The 24,583-nt window shown below is 35.3% G+C and overlaps 1 protein-coding gene across 2 annotated transcripts in view; it reads right to left on the reverse strand.

Moving 5' to 3' along the window:
• Positions 1-24,583, reverse strand: part of DOK6 (docking protein 6) — a 245,601-nt gene that overhangs the window by 78,384 nt on the left and 142,634 nt on the right. For both annotated transcript variants that reach the window (XM_017819431.1, XM_017819430.1), the window contains 2 exons: positions 19,665-19,784; positions 10,117-10,306 (listed from right to left, as the gene is read on the reverse strand). In XM_017819431.1, coding sequence (XP_017674920.1) covers positions 10,117-10,306; positions 19,665-19,784 — 310 coding nt within the window. The remainder of the gene's footprint in view (positions 1-10,116; positions 10,307-19,664; positions 19,785-24,583) is intronic.

Consider the following 24,583-nt stretch of genomic DNA (forward strand, 5'->3'; position numbering starts at 1 on the left):
AAATTCAAACTAATAAATGCAGTTTTTGCAATAAGTGATAATTTTTATTTATCTTTATAGTCAACTTGATGAAATTTCAGTCATAATAGCACACATTTCAGGTAAATAAAATTTCTCCTGTCATTCATCTGAAAATGTTGTTTTCAGAAAGTGTATCAGGGATCATTTAAAGTACCATTTTAAAGGAGGGATATTTTCCAAGTTGGATAGGGAATTTTTAAAAAAAATAGTACAAAAAAGTGAAAATCTGCTTTGGTGCTGGTTCAAGCAAGCCATGCGAATACAATGCTATATTTGACTTTTCAGCCACTGACAGGGTAATCAAGTAGATGAAGGATCTCAGTGAATTATAGCACTGACTAAATTTTCTTCCAAAAAGTCAGAAAGATCAAACGATGTTTGGAGCCACTGAGATTGAAAGATTCCATTAGATGCTACCTCTCCCTCCCCTCTTTCTAATAAGATGAAAGCTTTTTAGAAAATATGTGACAAATGACTACCTATAGCAGAAATAAATCACACACCACAGAGTACAGCATTATTAATAGTGCAATAATAGTAATAACTTACTGTGATAGCAAAGAAGTACTATTAGGAGGGACACAGTAGCTAATAGCATTTTCTCTAACAGGGGCTAAGGGACAAACCTTCCTTTGGTACCTTATAAATAAATGGAAGATTAAAGGAGCTGGTGGGACCAGTCAAGCACACATCAAAAATAGCCTGATTTTTCCAGAAAGCTACCGAATAGGTGCTGCCTGTAAAGTGCTCTCCATCTCCCCTATGTGACAATATTTTAATAGTTCTTTAGTTAATTTAAATTAGAGTGAGATGACAGTTGCAATAAAAGACTTGAGGGGGGCATAATGTATGATAATGCTGGGAGGCCTGTGACAGGGTTTTCAATTGTTTTCTCCTCAGCAAAGTGCTTTGTGAAAAAAACCCTGAAATTTAGCAAGTGGATTTGTATCCAAGCAGCATTTATCACCTCTAGCTAAAAAATTAAAGGAATTACTCATAAATGGTCAATTGGGTAGTTCTTTCAGATGTTCTTATTTAGTTATATACATATTTTGGGATGAAAACATTTATCTTATTTTATATGTGTTTTTAAACATTTTTGTGCGTGTATGTGTGTGTTTGTATTTCCCTTAGTAGCAAAAATTCACCCAAAGTAACTTGGATTTCATTAAGGGTGCAGCTGTTTAACAGTTTTAAAGGTTTGAACCAAAATATCCCAGGTATTCACCAGTTCAAGAAAATTCTCTGGTTTCTGAATGAATGTTGTCTCAATTAATATATTTCCATTAATATTTCAATATTATTGTCTTGGTTTTGTTTACTAATAGCTTTTCTAGAAGACCAGAATTTTTTTTCTAATTAATGACATAATGAATGAAATTAATAATTGATTATTTAAGTTAATAGATGGAAATATTAATTATCTTCATGATTATTGATTGATTTTTGAAAAAAAAAAATTGTAAGAAAACCTACAGCAATAGGAAAAAAAAAAGCCAGTAGCCTCTACAGTTACATATTCCAACACATTCATGGATACAGTGGGATCACATATATAATAACTGTGTTTGGAAATGTGTATAATAAATATACATACATATAAAGCATTGTTGGTAATGACATTCAACTAATGAAGTCAGAATACAGTTACTGAAATAAAGAATCAGCATGGAAAATTCTACACTATAGAGTTTCTACTCTCATACTATGTCCAGAATACAGAAGTATTTCTGGAATTGCTTTCCATCTGTGAATGACAGTAAACACCAAAACCACTCTACTGACCCCTTTTTGAAGAACAGAAGTTACTGGATACCCACATCTTCCAGAAGAGCTTAGTAAAGCTAACAAAAAGATGCCAATAGATATTTTAAAGAATCATAGAATGTGCTGAGTTGTAAGGGACCCACCAGGATCATTGAGTCCAACTGCACAGGACAGTCCCAAAGATCACACTATGTGCCTGAGAGAGTTGTCCAAATGCTTCTTGAACTCAGGCTTGGTGCTGTGACCACTTCCCTGGGGAGCCTGTTCCAGTGCCCAACCACCCCCTGGGTGAAAAGCCTTTTCCTGATATCCAACGTAAACCTCTTCTGACTCAGCTTTGGGCTGTTTCCTTGAGTCCTGTCGCTGATCGCAAGAGTGAAGAGATCAGTACCTGACCCTCCACTTCCTCTCACATAGGATGTTGAAGACTACAACGAGGTCTCCCCTCAGTCTCCTCCAGGCTGAACAAACCAAGTGACCTCAGTCACTCCTCATAAGTGAGTTTATTATTTGTGAGAACAATGAATTTATACTGCCTGAAAGAACAGGGGGAATTAAACAGATATTGGGCAAACCTTCCAAGACCAGCATGCTAAAGCAGCTTTCTCAGCTCAAAAGTAGTGATTGACAGTCAAACTATACCCAACTTGGTTCCAGTAGAATGAAGACCCAAGCCTGAGAGAAAAATAAAACTTCCATTGCACTTTTTCATGTGCAACATACAAAAAACAACTGTTCAGACACTAAAATGACCTTTAGAATAAACCTATGTGCCAGCTGAAGCAGAGGAATCAGAGTTCCCAACAACAAATGAAGCCTACAAAAGTATAAAAGCGGGCCCCTTTATGCTTCTGCAATGCTCTGTGTGTGTATGTGCAAGCACGGGTTTGCAGTTCCCTACATATTCACGAACAAAGCTCTTTTTTTTGTGCAAATTTCAGCCTTTGCATTTTGATTACTTCTTTCTATGTTTGTACAGTACACAGCCGCAGCATAGAGGGTATTTCAAACCTACTCCTCAATCGATGATTCTACATTCAAAAGCTTTGGAGAAAAGGATTTATTTGTGCTTAGCATTATTGATGGCTAGATGGTTCTCTGTGCAAAATGTGGCCTTCTGGATTGCCCTTTGTGAAGTGTTTAACACTCTTACACTGTCTGTATAAATAATTAGGTGCCAAGTTCCAGCCTTTTTAATTACCTCATGCAAATATGCTTGCTAGGGGAGAGATGAAACAGTATTTAAGTGCCAAAATAGACACTTTTATTGTAAATGGTATCTATATACTAAATGCAGACCATTGCAAAATCTATTTAGCATTTTGTATTTAAGAGATTTTGAGTTTAGATGTGGATTTTTTTTTAAATGGGGCACTTAAAACTAAATTGTTTTAGTTTTCAAATCTGAAACATTTCAGTCCTCCTGTATGTTGAAGTAGGAGGTTAAATGTTATTATGACTCTTGGAGAGAAAAGGACATGCTGCTGGAGCATCTTAAGTTATCCAGAACTGCCATATGAGATTAATTATTGCTGCTTCTTACTGTGGAATTCAAAGGTTAAAATGTACAGTCCAAACAATGAGTCCTACTGGGATTAATAATGTACAAATTATTTAATCTGCTTCTTCTCCACTCATATATTACACAGCAAAAACTTTGTTAGCCATTTTAAACTTCAAGAATATTAATCCAACAATGCATGCTTACGGGAGAGCATATGTATGAAAAAGAGGCAATTAGAATACAGTTAAGTAAATAACAAATCTCTTGGGCTCATGCATGGATGTAAAGCCACATGAAAGCTAAATGGCAGCTGGTCTCAAAATATTTTAAGACAAGCCCTTCTTTGACTATGACATGACTGTTATGAAGGGAGTAGGCAAATTAGGCACTCAACCGAAAGGCACAGTTCATGCTACCTCAGGATCATCAGAAGTATGCTATCTGCTAATACATTAGGCAAACACAATACAATTCTCAGTGATTTCATTTAAAAGTTTTGAAATATTTGAATTAAACCAATGATTTTGGATATCTAGTGATCAGTTGAAAACTCATGCTAATCCCTCTGGGATTTGCAAGTACGAGCCACTTCTATAGATATCACAGACATGATGGTTTTCCTTTTGAGCTGTACATCTTTTGTGTTCACTGGACAAACTTTGGGTGACTGTTTTTCTAACTGTATATGTTTCATTCAGTACAAATTCATAAGGAAAATTACTCCTTAGGCAATGGTGAATTAATGAGTTAGTGATGTCCTCATTCCTATCAATTTAATATTCATAAACATGTTCATTATTATGCTACACAACTTCATCTATAGAGCTTCTTGCTCTGTCGAAGGAGTCACTGATTCCTCAATCTATTTCTGATAAAATTAATAAAGGAAACTATATTCTTTCAATAAATTGCCCTTTGGTTTTTTTGTCCATTGTTTTTCTCATAAAAATTAGCTTTCACAGCGAAGTGGAATGGCTCAGGCATTCTTTGTCAGTTGGAAAAAATCTTTCGTAGGTTTGTATATTATGCCTGAATTTTCAAAACAACAGTAAAAAAAAGCATAACACTTTGTAAGGTAAAACAGAAATTTAGATTAAAGAAGTCTATATGCAACCCCTTCTTTTCTCTGCTTCCATTATTCAGTTATACTGCGGAGAATGTCATTGTTATGTGAGTTTTGTGGAACTCACTCTGACTTATCAATGCTACAGCAGTCTGAGAGGAACCCTGGCAGAAAGAAAATTTAATGAGCACTTTATAAATCACTTAAAGTGAGCTATATTAGTTTCCACCAGTAAAAGAGTTCTTAGATTAGGTACCATGATCCCAAACAGAGTAAGAGTTCTTTAGATGAGTTAAACACACAACTCCTTTTTAAGAAGGGTTTAAGTGAATCAAATGACTAACACAGAACTTATTCCAGGCCAAGAATTTGGCAGGAGGCAAATTGAGAGTTGGAATGGAAAAAAGTAGGAATGGAACTACAATTACAACATATTATGGTATAACCTTGGCACTGCTAAATAGCAGGAACTAATGAAACCTTTTTAGTGGTAAGAAATGCCACTTTCCCTAAAATTAGAGCTATGTCATTACTGAAAAAAAAAATCCAGGGGAGGATACATAAAAGAGATTAATGTTCCTTTTTTAAAGAAAGTTTTTTATTTTCAGATTTTAGGGATACATGCCTAAAAGTCTATGAGAAAAAATTGAAGACACAGTGAGAAAACATAAAACAAAATAATAGGAATTTTACATCATGGGTAATTAGGCTTTTTTAAAGTATCACAAAAGTGTAACAGAAGAAAAAGATCCTAACAAACTTAACTATTAAGTGTGGGATGCTAAAAGCTCTGAGCTAATGTTTATGTGAAATGATAAATTTATTTATTGCAGCTGCACAAGTGCTCATAGTGCTGCTTAACCCAAAGTGACTTACAAACTCTATTACAAGCTTATGATTTATAATCATATTTAGAATAATTTATAATATATGATTTATAATTCTATGAAAAACCCATGATACATGAACTTAACCCCCTACTTAGATAATCCACCAGCTATCAGGAATTGCAGGCTTCTCTTCAAGGAGGTACAGACCTGAGCTTATAGGTACAACAGCGTATGAAGTCTCATGACAGCTGTCTCACGAGGCACATACATAAGGGACCTCTTCCACACAAGAGAAAAAGAGGATGTTTTTTGAAACTGAACTTTAAGGGTTAATTGACTAATGCATGTCACATTAACACCAAAAATCACCACACAGGACTGACAGACAAATGAAAGATTACAGTCAGATGTAGTGCCTGAAGCAAACAGTGAACTTTCTGCTTCAGATAACCCTAGCATCTGTGTATTTAGCACTGAGAAAATGAGTGTATCAGTCTTGGGAAAAAAAAAAATCTGAGAAATTCTCATGTCACCACTCTATAATGCTTGAGCTTAATATTTTTCTCAACCAAAGAAACAGATTCCAGATCTTAGAAACGATAGAGAATACCACATTTCATTACATTTTCTCTGATGAAGGAAAAAACCCAAATCAAACGCAAATAAAGAAGGAATAGTTTAGTGTGTGGGGGGTTCTGAATGTACAACTTGGAAATACTTGAAATTGTTTATATTTCAACATCTTGTCTATGAAACAAGAGAAAATATATTTCAGAAAAAGAAGTGTGTCATGGATTTGTGGCTCCTTCTGTTCTCAAATATCCAAGAAAAACCTTCTGCCTCAAACTCTCAACTCAGCTGGAAGCTCACAGTATTTGACAAAGTTTGGCTGGAGCTTCCAGAGCCCATTCCCTCATTGTATTTTCTCACCATGTTTAACTTGACTTTAGCTTTTCCTTTTTATACTTCTGGCCAGGATTAGTAGACTTGACCAGACAGCTTCCATACATAGAAAATATTGTTTAATGTAAAAGGCAGAATTACAGTAAAGCAAAAGAAAGAACATTTTAAAAGGAACAAAGAGTCCATGTGTGTTTAATTTTCTCAGTGCCTCAATTCTGAATTCTTAGGAGTCTTCTCTTATGCTCCTAAAAAGGTGCTTCAGACAGCTTATTTTGCTAAAAGGGAATCTTGGACAACTGCCTTTTGCAGTTTCCAGAGGATGGATTTTAAACATTGTTTATGGCTTTATTATGAATTGTTTGGTTTACATCAGCAAAACGAATCCTGTAACTTGGGTAGGAGTCTGAAAAGGATGTCTTCACACTTAATCTGGACCATGAGATATTTCAGCTGTATCTGTTTTATTACTTTTCTGGCATGTTTCTTAGATTGCATGTAATTAATGCAATCCTGTGCAAATAAACAGCACCTTACGGACAGTTAGGTGGGCAGTTCCATAGGACACACCTTCCATTTCAGGGGCTTAAAATCAGAGACAGTCAAGGACTAATGCCCATGTACATGGAGCAGCATTTCCAAAAGTTTCAAGAGACATAAGTGCACCGATGCAGATAAATGACACAGTGTCTCCAACATATGCAATACCCAAAATAATGAGAATGAGGTGTCTGAATACATTATACACATCCATAAATTAAGGAAATCCTGTGACTCATTGATGATTAAACATTAAAACTCCTGTTGTGGTTTTTAATCCCAGCTGTCAACTAAGCATCACATAGCCACTCGCTCACTCCTCCACTGGGACTGAGGAGAGGCTCAGAAGGGTAAAAGTGAAGAAAGACAGTGTAACAGGTAAAGCAAAAGCCATGTGCACAAGAAGAAGATTGCAAGGAATTCATTCAACATTTCCCATGGCCAAGCAGGTGTTCATCAATCCCCAGGAAAGCCGTGCTCCATCACACATAACAGTGACTTGGGAAGACAAACACCATCACTCCAATTGTGACCCCCATTCCTTTTTCTTCACCCTGTTTTATATGCCCAATGTGACACCCACATGGTATAGGATTGTCCCTTTGGGCAGTCTGGGTCAGCTGCCCTGGCTGTGTCCACTCCTAACTCATTGTGCATCTCCAGCTTGTTTGCCGGTGGGGTGGGCTGAGGAGAAGAAAAGCCCTCAGCAATAACTAAACACCCCTGTGTTATCAACCGTGTGTTCAGCACAAATCCAAAACACAGCCCCATACTAGCTACTGTGATGGAAACTAACTCTACCACAGCAAAAGCCAGTACAACTCCCCACCCCAGTCCAAGACCGCTTAGGCGGAAAGCCTAGCTCTTAAAAAGGTAAATGCTAAGCTCTTAGCTCAGGTGCTCTGAATTACCATGGGTTCCATTCACTGTGTTAGATGCACTGTATTAATCCACACAAAGCCATTGTAGTGCCTAATGGAGCTGTGAATTACTATTTTCTGATCGATGGATAGATGGTATGGGATTTTCCCTAATCAAGTACTTTAAATAATGAGAATCTCTCCATCTAGCACTGAACAAAGCCACACAAAACTGTGCTTCCCATAAATCTTAGCAGAGTTTGGATAGAGAAAAAAAATTAAGGAAATCACTGAGCAAGAAATACTTACTTTCATTGGTTCACTAAATAATGAAAAACAAGGACTTGTCTAATTCATAGATAGTGCAAAGATACATATTTACAAACTCCAACTCAGTGCAAAACTAAACAGAAAAATCTGTCAGATTAAAAGAATCTGAGTCCATTCGTCACATATTTTAGACATTCTTCAAATTGTATAGCCATTACATTTCACTGGGCAAGTGAGAGGTTCAGTTTTATACATCTGAATCCAGATTCCATTTAAATGCAAAGCAATATGTTTATTAAAAGATAAATTTGTCAAAAAGCTTCATTTTGATTAATTTATTTAACATAGTATCCCTTTGTGAATATGTCCATTTATTTTAATGGTAGGGATTTATTTTCTCAAACAAAGTAATACAAAAACTCAGGATGTATAATAAATATATGAAACTGAGGTTTTAATGTTCATGCAAACCTCATACACATATACTGGATATCTGCTAAAACTCCCTAAAACATAAGAACCTATTTAAAAATATTTCCTTTAAAGCAATTGTCTACATTTAATATTTAAGCCTTAGGGGAAAATTAAAGCAACAACACTTTTACTGCATAATATTCTCATAAAACATGGATGAGTGCTTCACTTCTGATAAAACAACATGCATCAGGAATTTATTGTATTAAGGTACTAGCAGATCAGGGCACAAAGAAAATCATGTTCAGAAAGATAAGAAAGATGATTTGTTGATTAAAAAATAAAAATAAAACCCCAAGCAAATCAACAACTGGTTTTAAAACTAGTATTAGTGTTGCCCTATATAGCCTTCAGATGTTATTGAAGGTACTAATGTTTCTCTAGCCCTACTTTTTACTTTAAGCATTTCCAAATCAGATAGAGAAAGTACTCCCAAGCAAGTAAAAAGGGAGGAATCAGATCAAAGACAAACAATCCACTTTTCATCAGGTCACATGGTCCATGGACTGCAAGGGCAGATGATGTTCAGATACTAGTATGGAATCAAAATACTGTAGGAGGCTTGAAATGGAATTAAAATACTGTAGGAGGCTTGAAATGCTAATTCTTGCTAAAATTGTATATTTGAATAAGCCACTCAGTTTAATCATTGAAATCAAGTTGAAACATGGGTTAACTTTGCTAATTTTCCCTTTAAAAAGATCAAATTTAAAAAAAGTAATGATGCCTTCAAGATTTTTAATTGTGAAGCCGTCACAGAAAAGTAACAGAGCACCAAAGTGGTCAAGTGACATCAGTCTGGATATACAAATTACTTGTAAAGTGGTAATTCCCTTCCTGCGGAGGAATTCTGGACATTACCTTCTTAGGCACTGGGGTCCATTTGATCTATGTTTTTGTTTCTGATCACAAACTGTGCTTTTGTGAATATTTGTTAATGATATTGAATAAGTATACATCAAAATGTGTATAAAGATTTTTAACAAGACAATGTGTCTAACCCAAGAGTTTAGAGACACCTGTAATTTCACAGATTGCTTCAGAAAGTTCAGGCTTCTCATAAAGGAGTATAACAAACCATAATAAACCCAAACCAAACCATAAAGAACAATAGTCTAGAACCATAAAATACAAGATCAAACACCACCAAAGGGAGTGTTAAATGCAGAATAATTTTTGTGCAGAAATGAAGAAAAGACGGTGAACTAAATGGCAAGATACAAAATGCATTAAAAAGATATGAAAAANCGCTCCAAAAATTCCTGTGTTTGACTACAGAAAACACAAATGATGTGGTTAAACTGATCACCCTGGCAGTGATTTAAAAAGAAACAAAACAGAGCTCCATGGACATTTAAAACTGATCCGAGAATGGAAATGGCAAACTGCAGGCAGAAAAAAGAGCCAGCTCTTTTATGGATTCACAGTGTTCTCTGTATTCCTGCTTGTAATTATATTCTAGGGTGGCAATCAGTCATCAGGAACATCCAAAAAGAATAATATCCATTGTAATAAAAGTTATTCTATTCATACTGTGTGATGAACCTTTTCCATGATTTAGAATTAATTTCTTCTACATCGAAAGTACTCAAATTATACCACACTAGTGTTTAAGCACAGCGAGACGCATAAACCTTAAGTATGACATTTCAATACAGTTAAATAAAAGTCAGAGGAAGCTTAAGCTCATTTTAAATATAACACATAGTAACATTTATTTCAAAGACTGGGCTGAACCTATTAAAAAGTAATGTTCAGCAAACAGAAGTTTATGTAGAGGCCATTATTCTGTCTTGCTTTATAATGAGAGGCTAATCTAACTTATTAGACTGCTTTTCAAAAAGCTCTGCTCATCTCTTCTTCGTTTTCCATCTCCTTAGCTCTTACCTTCCAGACTCAAATGTAAACCACGTTGAGTCACGTCCATATCTCCTCAAAGAGCTCAGAGGCCACATGACCAGCTTGACCTTGGCGTTGTGGATGTCCCAGAGATATATGTTTTCATGTGTGATCTGCATTGTACATTCCCCATAGATATCTAAATTTGGTGTAGGCATAAGATATACATTGAATCGTTCTGGAAAAAAACACAAGGTAAGACATCACAAGTTAAAGCAAGATTTTATACTGGCAAAAAAAAAATTGAAATAAAATCTTTAGCTTTGATGGTTCAGAAATTAAAGCCAAATTTCTAGCTTTTAGCAGAGGTGAAGACCCACTGATGTTGAAAAAGTCTTGCTTGTGTAAACGAGAAGAGTGAGAGGGAAATCATCTTCATTTCATTTTCATTATAAATGATGCAGCAGACTGAGATATCTTTCACAGATGATCTGCATAGTCCTCTTGGACATACGTTCCCAGCAACTTAACTGAAATCCTCTTTTATCTTCACATTAACGTCCATGACCCCTTACAAATCAAAATTCACAATAACATGAACTCTGACAGAGACTCCTCACTCAAAACCAGAACTATATGTATCTTGACAAAATATATATGTGCAACCTTATATTGCCTCTTAGAAAAACTGTCCTTGAAATTGCAAACCAAGGTTTACTTATTGAAGCTTGTTAATAATTACATTCCTTGCATTGTTTCTATTTATTTGCCAAAGACATTATTATTTGTCAAATTAACAATTTTAGTCATCTGTTGCTTTCTTGAAAAATCTGATTCAACACAACATATTAGTATGGTCATGACATCAATCACTATCAGCTGCACTTCCCTTGCAAAGTGCACTTACTGTGGTAGGAGTCAAGGGCATTAGTAATTTTCTGAAGTGCCTAAATTGCATGTGATAAAATAAGCAACGCAAAAAAAAAAAAATCCTTAAAAAAGGAAAAAAAAAAGAAAAACCCCAAAATTATATAAAAGACAATTAACTCATATGGAAGGAAGTAAACCACATTATTAGCAAGAGAATTTTAAATAAAAATGCAATTTTCTTTTTCTGTAAGTTGCTTTTACAAAGAGTGAAAAACTCTGTTAAATTTCTGGTGCTACAGTTGGAAGTGCTGGCCTATATCTTAACTCTAAATGAACTGCAGTATTGAGGCTTAATAGCATAATATGGGAGAGTGCAGCTGATTCACAACTTTTATGTCACAGTTTCCTTTCATCTTTGGAAAGGGTAGAAATGCAAAATGTCAGTGTTACTGCCTAAAGGTTGTTGACAAAAAAGCAAGAATAATTTAAAGTATGAGCATGAGCAATGCTCATTCAACAAATGATACTGAGAAAATGCTCTTTAAAGGGGCAACTTGTAGGAAAATTGTCTCCAATTACTCGAAAAAGAAATTAGAGTTTGGTGTGGGACACTTTTCATCCACTATTTGAACTGAATTTTCTCACAGTGTCCTCATAAAAATTAGGAAGGAATTGAAATTAAAGTGAGAGAAATTTATTGCAATAGTCAAAATTAGATGCATGTGTTTGACATTCAATATCACAGACATTATGTCTCCATTTTTTAGACATTTGATATATATAGCTGTCTGACAAAAGAATTAAAATATTGCAAGTAAATATCTTAGAAGTGTATGAGCGTGTGTGTGTGTGAATAAAGTAGTAAAAGTTTGGTTAAGGAAGTAGTGAAAGCAGGGAACTGCTGGGTGAGCAGTAAAAATTGCTGCCCTGCATAGATATAAGTAAACTTGTCATCCCCAATGTTGTTCTGTTTCAGTCAATTTAATTTTGTCCTATTAATGACTCCCCAGTTGATCCATTCAGTCACAACCTCTTCTCCCAGGCCCTAGTTCTCATTAGTCATACTAATGGGTGTGTTAGCCCTAAAAGTTTCATTTTATGATTAAGGTCCCAAATGTGAAAGTCCAAACATTGTGTAAAAGTCTTCTGACACACAGATCAAATAGATTAGCAGAAGCTGCTGAGGTCACTGAAAAGAATTTCTCCCAACCCTCAGAGGAGTTCATGGTGCAGAGGTCTAATGTAATGACTACTAAAGTAAATAGAAAGACTCACACATGGGAATATGGGCTGATGACCACATTGGAAAGGGAATAGTAAAGAAAACATAACTTATACTTGCACTGGAATTATATATATCTATATATAAATGTCCTTTCAATATTCATATTATTGCTACTTCCCTGCTCTATTTGAAAGAAAGATGCAGGTGACTGACATGTAAGATGTTTCTCTCTTACATTACATGAAATAACACAATGTATTTATGGGCGAATGGGGCTACTACGTGCGAATGAAAATCTTTCCCTTTCTCTTTCCCTATCTTCACTGACAGAATGTCTCTGACAGCAGATAAAATTAAAAGGTACAATTATTTTCTGAAGTAAACATTAAACTGTTGTGTTGAAGGCACAGAACATTTCAGCTTGGTTTAGACATTACCAGGATACTCATGAAATGCTCAACTTCTTTGAAGTATTTCAGGATATTATTGCATGAAGGGTAGTCAGGACATATGGTATCCTCAAACTGTCAGGAGACATTTGCTGACTTTGCATGGGAGGTCAGTGTCTAAGGTGAGATATCATGGATTAAAGAAAGTATGTCTGATTAAAGTGAACATCAGCTGCAGGGCAAAATGTAGCACCCTTGGAACGTAATTAAATTGGCAAGAAAACCAAGGGTACAAATATATGTGCTGGAGATGATTTGGGATGGATATATTTGCTTTTGGAACAAAAACTATACTTTTGAGTAGTGGGCAAATGAGGACAGGGAAAGGTGTAGATACTATTAAATGATTTTATTAATTAACATGCAGAGTCCAATTTTTCAATTTCAGAAAATATTTGAACAGGTATCTATTAGCTAATGGTAATACAGTCAATTCAATTTTTAGTGGCATGTTTTGTCCTTAAACTTATCCAGGCAAGTACAAATATTCATAGGCCAGATTTGGGAATCCCAGTTGAATTCTGACACCAGATCTTCTGAATGACATTCCATAGCTCATTTAGCTTTTCTGTGGTTCAGACACCATCTGCATATGAGTGGGATGAGATAATAAGAGTTCAGTGGATAACAAGACTAAGCAAATAGAAGTTAGTGAGGGACCCAGAAAGGAGTGAGATGGAAGAAACCAAGCAAGTGGATGTGATATTGTTGGACAAGGTAAGACTGAGACTGAGCAGGTGCAATTCCTCAGCATTCAGCACCCCTATCATCCTACCTCCTCGAAAACTGATGAGAACAAAGTTAAGGGACTGGGGGAGCCAGGATGAGAAAAAAATGCTGATATGTTGCAACACTTATTATTCCACTCAATGTAACTGCTCTTTCCCATCTCCTTGAATAAGCAGAGCAATGCTTCATCATACTCTTTGTGCATGAAAAGGTGTTTAGCATTTGGGCTTTGGCAAGAATACAACACTTAATAATGTTTTCCAGGGCATAGGAGCATAAGAGTCTTTATTAAAATGAGCATATTGACTGAGATGGAGACTTGGCAGCAACTCCAAAATGCTATCAGCCTTCCTGCTGTACTGGGGAAGAAAAATCATCAAAACCCAGTGATCCTGGTTCTGCCATTTTATCACTGGATTCCTCTGCCTAAATCATACCAGTTGGAAAATCGACCAGATGACATCGCAATCTTGTAATCCAGATGCTTGGTTTCATTTCAGTTTTAATGATTGGTAAAAAATTACTTATGGAAGGAGACAGTCTGGTTCGTGGTGCCTATATAAATAAGAACAGGCTTTAAAAGCAAATACTCAGTTTACGCATGAAATAAACTCCTCCACCTATGACACTTCCACCTGTGGTTAATTTTCAGGTGGAAAGAGAACTTTAAGTCTTGAAGGCACAACATTTTGTGTTCATTCATATGTTGGATTTACTAGAATGTTTCACTTCTGCTGTACACGGTGAGGAACCAGGACTTCAGAAATAATTTTTTTCCTTTGATTAGAAATATTCTGCTTTGCTTCCATTAAAAATGCATGGAAATGTTTATAAGCATCTCAATAAAAATATGAAGGCTACCATAGATAAATATTTTGAATTGTTTCAGTGATAAGCAGTAAGGTAGAGAAGAATCTGAAGTCTTACTGGATTAACCAGCCATTTAAACTGTAAACACCTTACATTTCTGAATAAAGCTGTCTGTGTTTCATTGATTTGAAAAATGAACAAACAAATCCAATGTATGAAAATGAATTAAGGATAACAGAAGACGAATCAAAATCATTCAAAGTGTTTTTATGTATTAAATTACAGAGATTCTACAGACCCTAGAAAATGCCCTAAAACAAGTCAGCTCTGTGAATGTAATTATGAAGTCTCTATGCTTTGGCTATATTTTATAATCTCAATATGCAGCACAAAGAAATAACTCATAATCCTCTTCTGAGGATTCGAGGATGTTGTTCACTATGAAAAGCTACATTTTTGCTAACAAGAATTAAGGAGTTTCTTGCAATTAAAATCCAGGAAGCAAGACTGGTACTCCTGTGGAATGTTTTTAAATAAAAAAAAGAAGGCAAAACCAAAGTTATGAAAGAAGAAAAACCTTACAAAGGAAATAATTTTATGGGATATTAATTTAAATATTAGACAGGGAGGAAAAGCAAAAAAACCAATTATCTTTTAAACTCCTTCAGACTTTTAAAATCAAAATTATCTTTATAATGCAGTAAAATTAAAAAAAAAAATCAAAAAACCCAAAACATGTAATAGAAAAGCATCATATTGATATCACAGACATGATAAGTTACAATAAACGAGCTGCAGCAGTAAAAGATGGATCTGGTTCTGTCTTCAGTTTAAAAATTTTCATTTTACCATTTGCCCATTTTCTTCAGGTTTTAAATCAGGTTTACAAGTACAGTTTAATAGAATATGATTTAGCACAAGTATTCAGCTCTGTTAGTGCTATTATTTAGTGTTCAAAATAGACAGGAATAGAGTCTTCACAAAACAGAAGCACCTGCTCCTAAAGAGTGAATTTATCAATAGTCTACACATAATGCTTTTTTTAACCAATATTGTCTTGAATATTCTGGTTTCTTTTTCACAGTAAATATAGTCTGTCATTGTATACTGTCCATTTGGATGCCTTCTTAGAAATTGCTTCCTTTTATAGAGAATGAAAACAATGACACATTGGAAGCAGTGAGCATGGACAAATTCTAGATATGATGTCACCTGGGAAGATAAAAATTTTAAAAAACCCAAACATTTGTTTTTGTCATTACATTTTGGAATATATTGGAAATGCTTCCAAATTCACTGAGAGCTGAAAAGGAAGCCTCCAATTCCCCTAAACAAAGTCAGTACTCTACATTCACAATTTCTTTGCTTAGCAGCAGCTTGAGAAACCTAAGGATTATGAAATGTGTATGCAGGTATCACAGGATATTGCTTAGAAGTCAACAGTGTTATAAGATCCAACTTAGTCCAGATTTTCTTTCCTGGAGTTATAACTCTGTACTATTATTTGTCTTATCATTTCATATACAGCTTCACTGCCATTATACTGAAATATCTGAATAGGATCAGGAGGTGAGGTCTTTACTGATTTTGCTATCATACTGTATTTTAATTCTTTAGCAAATAATCCAAATGGACATACATAAGCACTAAGAAACTGTGTTTGGTGTGAAAAGAAGTTTAAACAGAAACAAGGTTGCTGCTTTAGGACTGAGGAACACATTCTAGTCTCTTAGATTTGCAGGAGAGATGGTTGGACAGCAACAGAAACTTCATTTTACATCTCACTTTTATTGAAAGCTGCGTATCATTCTAAACTAAGCAGCCATTAGTTGTGAGCCTTAAATTTAAAAAGAAAACCACCTAAGGGTAATTTTCTGCATCAGAGTTTACACAGCAAGACTTATGATAATACTTCTTGAAAGTAATAACGGAGGTAAAATCCAGCAAGAAGCTTTTTGTTACTGATGTGCTTTGCACAAGAATTGCTTAGATGTCTTGTCTCTACTTCCTACAAGACATAGTAGCTAGAGCTCTCTGCTGTAAGCAGTGCTGCTTTACAGTTTGCCTCTTTTTGTTGTCAACACTGCAGAACTGCTTGGTGCTGGAGGGCCAAGCAACACTGCAACTAAAGTAAAACAGATCTCACTAGCACTTACTGAACAACTCAGAACTATAAAAAATATGGGTTTTTGCAAATCATATTGTTGCAGTCCTATCACAGAGAATCAGGTGTCTTCCCTTCTGAAATGTAAAGTTCATCTCAGGAGAACCTCAAGAGTGAGAGCGGGACAATAAACAGGCTCAGATGTAATAAAAAGAGGTATTAAACAAATGATAGAAAACATGTATTTTCCTTGCCAAGTATTTTCTGAAATGTGATTCCTTGAGTATAAAAAAATATAAGAAGGATGTAGCAATTTTAATGGTCCCAGGGCATATATAACAACAATTAAGAAAATTATTTCTAATGTTGCAAACTGAGGGTAGCGCCCTCAGTGGTCACATGCAAAAACTAAACCACAAACTTACAGAACAGAAAGTTTTTGTTTGTTTTTTTTTCAAGAGAGAGCCAGTTTACCTGATCCATTCAGTGAATATCTTTACACCATGCAAATGTCCTTTAAGGACAAGAAGGGGCAAGTAGTTGAACTGATGAACATTGCATATTAAAAATATTATTGCTTGGAAAATGCAAAGCAGTTCATGAAAATCCCACCTTATTAGGCTAGTTCTTCTATGACCAAGGAAGTATCTTTATTAAATTTTAAACATTTCAGAAACTCTTTAGGACAAAGTAACCATTTAAAAAAAAACTCAGTGGAATGAGATACAATTAATGGTTAATACATCTGTTGTTGTGGGATTAATGGTACTAACACTCGTCATATCATGGAGATATCAACAGTATAACATCATTATTCAATTTCTCTCAGTTTTTAAAAGTGTAAAAAAATAAATTTATCTAAAATTGAAAAACCATTGACATTATAATGTTTATTACAAACTGTGGTCTTGCTCAGATATCAAGAGACATCTTTTGTTCAGTGACTTGAAAGAAAGCCCTTGTACGGTTCAGGCAACAGAACTCTCATGAAACCAGATGCTGAGGCTTTGAGGTTGTATTACAGGTTTTACGAACTGTATTCTCACATCTCTGTTTCAAATAAACATCAATAAATTGACTAACTCAAGAGGAATTCTATGAAGTTGTCATACTTGCAATATATTTCAAAATAATGACATTCAAAGGTACTATACCAGTGTACAGTTTTTATTTAACACAAAAAAATAAAATTATTCAGAGAGTGACACAGCTGCCACTTTCGCAATGAGCAAACTTTGCCCTTTCAGTTTCAGGTCAACAAAAGATCACTAAATTTTAAAATGTTTTTAGGTATCTTTTGAACTACAATGTTTGATAGCATGTGCGTAAGAGCTATAATATGGGGAAAATGTGTAAGAAAATAAACTAAAAATTTGAATTTTTTATAGCCCACCAGATGATTCCACCCTACAACTACTCACCTTTTCAATACCACTGTCATATGGGGAATGATACCACCAGGTTTGCAGAATAAGATAACAAGTATAAACTGAAGTCATGGTTCCACTCAACCAATTTTACTAAAGGAATCTGCTACAGAAATTTGATTGCAACTGCAGGTTCTTACAGCCAGATAAATGAACAAAATGGTAGATTTCATATCAATAGTAAGAATCTCTGTAGTTTTCCCTCCTTCCAAGTTGATTAAAAGACACTCAAAACAGAATTTGCTTTGCTTCTGAACAAGACAACTTTGAATATTAAGCATGCTTATTAAAATGCAAAGTTGTACATCAAGGGGATGAGGGAAGGATGCGGATAGGTGTCAGAATTATTTGTCTGAGATACTGTAACTAATGATTTAGTAGAGCATGATTGTCAAATATTGGATTATATGTATTCAGTCACTTGTTTTAAAAGAATACAGCTAATGATACCCTCCATGCATTATTATTCATGTGATTTGTACAACAAATACATGCTTTGCCTCTTTGTTTCCTTTCATTTATTTACTTAGAACAATAAAGATGCTAATTATGTTCATATATGCTGGTTGGTAGCACTGCAATTAATTTCTAGACTAAGGCAATTGAATCAAGACTAGCTCATACAACAGACCTAATCTATGTTGCCTGGAGGTCACGTGTGTGTAACTGGATCTCTTTCAAGAACATGATAAAATGTAATATTTTCCATCTATGTCCAAAAGCTGCTGGATGGTACATGAATGTACTGCACGAAGAGTTTGAGGAATTTCATGATATTTTTCTGCTCACATCACAGGCTTTTGGCTCGATTTATTTCCTATCACATTTGTGAAGGAGCTCCCCCTGCTCACATAAGTTCTCTCTTCAATAGCACACATTGAGTTTTATACCTATGGCCTATGAACATACAGCAGATGGGATGCTTTGAGTGGTGTCTGATCATTATCACTTTCCTACAACATTAGTAGCTTTCCCTTTGTTAAGTAGTTTGAGACTACAAAATGAATTCTGTGTCTCATAGCAGGCAAATAATTTTACAAATATTTGAACTTCTTATAAATCACATTTCAACGTATCTGTTTTTTGACCAAAATTCCTTAAAGATTTCTGTATATTTTGTGCTATATGCTATAAGGTTCAGAGAAATTAATACAATATAATCAATATAATGCCATTCATTCTATAATTTAATTATGTAATTTTGTTTATAATGATAGTTGGCTTGATGTTTTATGACCATTGAAGCAGTGTGTGTTATTACTTTGTTGAAAGCTATTGCATCTTATAAAAGCATCAAGACAGTAATAATCATTGAGAGCTGTAATTTAGGGAGGAATAAATGAGCACATTTTGTGTTGCCCTCGTATTCATTAATAGGAATTAAATGACAGGATAATCACAGATTTTCTTTTGTTATTGCATATTCCACCCACTAGCATTCTTCCTGTGCATGTGTCTAATCCAAATAGCCCTTAGATGAAGATTTAAACCTCAGGCTTAGTGCTGACTAACATCTGTCATTGCCCTTTTCACCCATATTTGACAACATTTAGATGATCCTGTCTTCAATATTCAAGACAGGTGTGAATTTAAAGCAAATATGTGTTTTGCAGTCCAAATTGGTGTTAATATGTTCATCATTGTCTTTAAAAGGCTGCAGAACAAGAGCTGCTGTTTTATTCCTCTGCACAGAGGCCATAATTTCCAGAACCAGAAGGGTCATGGTCATTATTTCCCATGACAGGAAAATAAGATCACTATGAAGACATGAATTCATTCTACATATGCTATTTGGCATGAAATTTATTTATCCTTATTTGTAGAAATAAACAGGATTAAGCTTCAAAAACGCATCCAAATGTTTCATTACTAATGATGTGCTTCTAGATAATAGCAAAAGTCCCCACGACAACAAACAAAAGCAAAGATAACATGGGACATCACCTAAGAACTGATCTAGGAGCAAATACAAAGTTACTTACCATTTTGTTCTCTCTGAACTCCAGCAGCAAGCAAATCTGGTTCCCCAAGACTTATATCATTGAGCCTGGCTCCTAGACACTCCATGCAAAGATGTTTGCACCACTCCTCTGCCTCTAGTTCTGGGCAAACAGAGAAAAAAGTTGTTCATATTGACATTTTACCAAAAAAAATATGAAGTTAAAAGTATAAAGCGTATCCTACTGATACGTTTTATGACAGTATGCTTGTGTTGAAACATGAGTCACTAGTGTAAAGTTCCACATGAATTTCTTTGCCTTGATTTATGAAGTTTTAAAAAGGGTTTACACTATTAGGACTGTATCTTCCATTCTCAAATTTGAGGATAGGAGGTCAAGTTGACAAAGAAGAGGAATAATGAATTTTCAAGGCTGTATATTTCTACTAGGCTTTCTTGAAAGAAAAAATGCAATTTAGAAAAACTTTAGATCTTATAGCTGAAATATTCTTTACTGCTTTTTAGGTGAGTTTGAACTATTAAAGCACTTTCTATTTCTAAAGGTGCTAAAGCATTTTTCTGGGAGCAAAGAAAAAGTAATAAAATGATCTTCAAATGCTAAACTTCCATCTCTGCTGTAGTGAATGTCTGTGTCTGGCAAGTTAGTCTGAATAATTAATTTCTTCAGTTCTGTTCAACTTCTTTTGGTCTCAGAGCAATTTGGGCATTAGTTGAAATGTTTATATGAAGATTCAAAACCTCCCAGTCCTTTCTGAGTCCTCCATTGCATCCCATTGATGTACATCTGAGAGCTCTGTATCCGCCAGTCTACCAAGACGTAAAGAGTCCAAGGAGTAACTCCTACACACGCCACAACAGCCCCTCCATTCACCTTCAGCTTCATCCTTCCACTTCCCAAACTTAATATCATGAAATCTCTGGCATTGGTCAAACAAGCAACATCTCAAGTTGGTACAGTGTGAAATCACAGCTAAGAAAAATCATGCAACTACCCTGACTGTCTTTTATTACAAGATAGGCTTCTCCTATCTTGTAATAAAAGATAGGAAACTTTCAGGAAAGCAAGCTTGGCACCAGGCAGGCATCCTCATCATCTATGGTCACAGTCAATCCATATCCAATCATCTTTAGGAGTGAGTGACTCCAGAAGTTAGAAATGTCTATATTAAACTGCCACAGTCTTTTAACTCCTATTTTCGGGGACATCTGGAAAATACTTTTGTGACAATCTCTCCAACATAGTACTGAAATTTGGAGAGAGAAAAATATCGCATGCAAGCCCCAAAGCGTTTAGTGATGATGACTCATTGTAATTAGTGAAAATTTATATCCAAGAAAAAACTGTTCTATGTCTAATTGGTACAGTCACCAAATTATTGCCTGGTTAGGCATAGATCTCACATGACAGAAACATTTGCTAGACAAGAAACGGAGACTGGCATGCAATTCCAGGTCTCCAAGAACCTTTGGATACCCTCCTTTGTTCAGGGTCTTGAATAATCCACAAACAGATTGTTCCTGATTTATTCTGGCTATCAGCTGCCTGAGTTCCCAGACAGACAGCTCAAATAATAGAGACTATTTGGGGATTTTTGATAGCCAAATGGGGTTATTGTCACAAAAATCTGGGGGGACTTCTTCAAAGTGTTGTGGGAGAAGTGGTTTTTCTTAACCTTTCCTGCTTTTTTTCAGTCTTTGTCTCAGGACAAGAGTTGGTCTTCTCATAACATTCTCAGCTTCTTGTAGTAAGAGACAGAACATTCTGTCAGTAACATCCAGATGACATTTAACTTTGTATGTGAGAAGAAAATATTGAGGTAACAGCATACTGTTTTTTCAACACTTCTACAGATACAGCCTCCTTAATGGAAGTAGCAAATAGGTATATCTCTGCGTAGCAATAAAAATTTATGGCTTTTAAAATGAGCAAGACGAATTTGTTTAAAAACATTCTGTTCATGCATGAAGAAATATCCCTTCTGTTTTCCCTTCCTCTCCTTCAGCCTTCGCTAGATATTCATGAGGTCTGTGGAACCAAAGCCATGCCTTACAAACCACACTCTCCCATGGAGAGGGTGTCATGCCAGGGAGATGACAGAACTGGACCCCAAGACATGCTGCCATATTCTAGCAGTGTGTGGAAGGGGTGTGGGGGCAGCACACCTGTACACAGGTAAGTTAAGCTGCTTCTGGGAGAGTTTGCACTGTGTTGCCCAACATCTGCTTCCAGCTACAGATAAACACAGGGCAATCATCGCAGAAAGGTGGTAGCACAAAGGAGACAGTGCAAATCTAGGGAAATACTCCCATGCTTCCTTCCCTTCTTTTCTGCCTAAGCTGTATCACAGAACATTATACACGCTGAAAGAATGCATGGCTTTATATAAAGCTTGCATTTTTTCCTGAAGTGTGGTCAGGACATAACATTTTACGTATTTTACAAAATGCACATTTTATTACTTTTTTTCACTGTGCCTGGACCCAGACTGAAAGGGCATGTACTGAAAATGTAGAATGAAATGCTGGTAAACAAACACTAAACTAACCTTTCAAATATTACAAATATCTAAGGAGAAAGGGAAACATTGGTATTTCCATAAATCCAGCCTAATATCAATGTGTATTCAGAACAGGACTCTTATACAAAGGCAACAAGTTCTATTTATATGTATTCTCACATCACATTTCCAGTAGATATTTTCAGAAACAAACAAACAAATGCATTGTTCTAGGAAGCTGCTTCTCGTGTGTGTTTTTGTTTCATCTCCTCAATCTGTCTGCATCTCTCTTTTTCAGCAACATCTAGATCTTGAAAGTTTGGACCCAGAAACTGCCTTTCAGAGTATTTGACTCTGGCAGTTTAATTTAAGCTGCTGCTGCTTTGCTGCCAAACATCAATGATTAGGCCCAGACTAGATCATTCTCCAACTGCCATACAGAAGAAACTTATCTTAGTATGAGCATTATAAGACCATGGCTATATTTTGCAAAGTGTAGGCTATAACATGCATTATACTGCTGTATAACTCAAAATTTCTATCTTACAAAAATTATCAACCTAATGCTACAGAAAATATAGTTTCAATGCAGAACTGAAATATCTTCCCACAGAACTGTGAGGATTTGTGTCTGCTGTCAGAAGAATCAACATTATCTACAAATGTGTCTAGAAGGTCAGGGTAGTGTGTGAGTTAGTTTTGCCTAGTGCAGCCTTATAGCTATTGCTTACTTGCAGGGAATTGCCTTCAACCTTTTTCTTTACAGACTTGTAGAATCTTCTTTAGAAGTAGATGAATTACCTTTCAAAGCCAAAGCCTTGTTTTTCCTTTCATCATATCCACCTTTAAAGCAATTCACTGTTCTTTTGTAAAAGATCTACAGAATGCTTTGTGTTTCTGGATAACAAATTAAATATTACCTATTATTTAAAAAAATTATTTATTATATGGTACACAAATGCATCGTTCATGGCAGTAATCTTTAAGAATGACAGGTACTATGTCTCAAAACAGAGATATCACAGTTACTTCTTTATTTTGATTATATGCATATATCGAAACAGATGAAATATTATAGTGGGAGTAAGTAATAAAAAACTGTCAGGAAAATTTTTCTCTTTAATGCATGTAGATTAGATTTATTGGTGGTAATGCTGAGTTTTTAGTCATAACTGGTACTTGTCATTGAAAAATTTAGTTTCCTTTTAAGATAACTGAATTCCTGGACCAAATGATAAATTGTAAAGTAAGTTCTCACAGCTATAAATAAAATCAAAATACTCAAATTTTTATCTTTACTGTTATTCTATTATAAAATGCTGCTATACAAATGTCATGAGGTGAGATAAAATGCAAAGAGATCGGAGGCCTTAATTAGGCACTGTCTATTGCATAATAAACATTACTAAGAACTGTAAACTTCTTACTCATCTTGTTATTGGCAATATTTTCCCACAGTTAAACTGAGCTTCTAGGTCACACCTGAGGTTATATGTAATTTCTGCTTCAGTTCTCAGGTGATTAAACTGGCGTTGTACCTAGTCTGATCACAATATTGCAAATAGGTGATACCACAGGATGATAAGTGAGTTTGTTGATACAATACCAATGATGAAATAATATTGGCCAATGAAATATAGAAATATAAAATTTTCATAGTGAAAGTGTTCTTCTTCTACTTACAGTTTAAAACAGTTCATTATGCACAACATACTCTACAGGGAGGAGCAGAGATACAGATATATGAACACATTTAAATTTACTGTCCTTAGAAATGCTCGAGATCTCTTTCTATCTGGCCTCTAGATCTCCAAGGCTAGAGGTGGGATGGTTTTCAGACTCCTAACTTAAGAAGCATTCTGTGTGTAGACTTAACCAAATACCTTCTGAGTCCCGATAGCTTCATGTTCTTTCATATTTAACCTCTTGTGTTCACATGGTACAATCCTACAGGAGCCTTCCATCTCCCACCACAAGTTGCCAGAAGAATCAAATGCCTCTAGGCTGAGATAAAGCCCCAAAGAATTGACCCCTACTGAACCCCTATTCAGTTCAGCTTCTGTCTCCTTGAGTAAGGCCATTTCCTGTTCTGCAAGGAATCTCCATTCCAGGAGATCTTTTTCATCATTATAACCAGCAATTTATTGTATTTGTAAAAAAATGGTTCAATTTATATGCATCCCTTAAAGACAGACCTCTTCTCCTTCTCATGCTGCCCACGTAAAGTGATGTGATCAATAATTTAAGTTGGAAATAGCGAGTGTACAATATTAGAGGGTGACAACAAACACTGTCCTTGTGCAAATCAAAAAACCTCACTTTCAGTTTTGCCTGATGTCAAACTGTACAAATCTAAAATGTTACGTTTCTTCACTTCTGAAACATTTTTATGTATTTTCTGCACAAATGGTTTGACTCTTCTTCCCTCTAAACTACATTTATA

Source organism: Lepidothrix coronata, unplaced genomic scaffold, assembly GCF_001604755.1.
Source record: "Lepidothrix coronata isolate B3197 unplaced genomic scaffold, Lepidothrix_coronata-1.0 Scaffold75, whole genome shotgun sequence".
Classification (NCBI taxonomy): domain Eukaryota; kingdom Metazoa; phylum Chordata; class Aves; order Passeriformes; family Pipridae; genus Lepidothrix; species Lepidothrix coronata.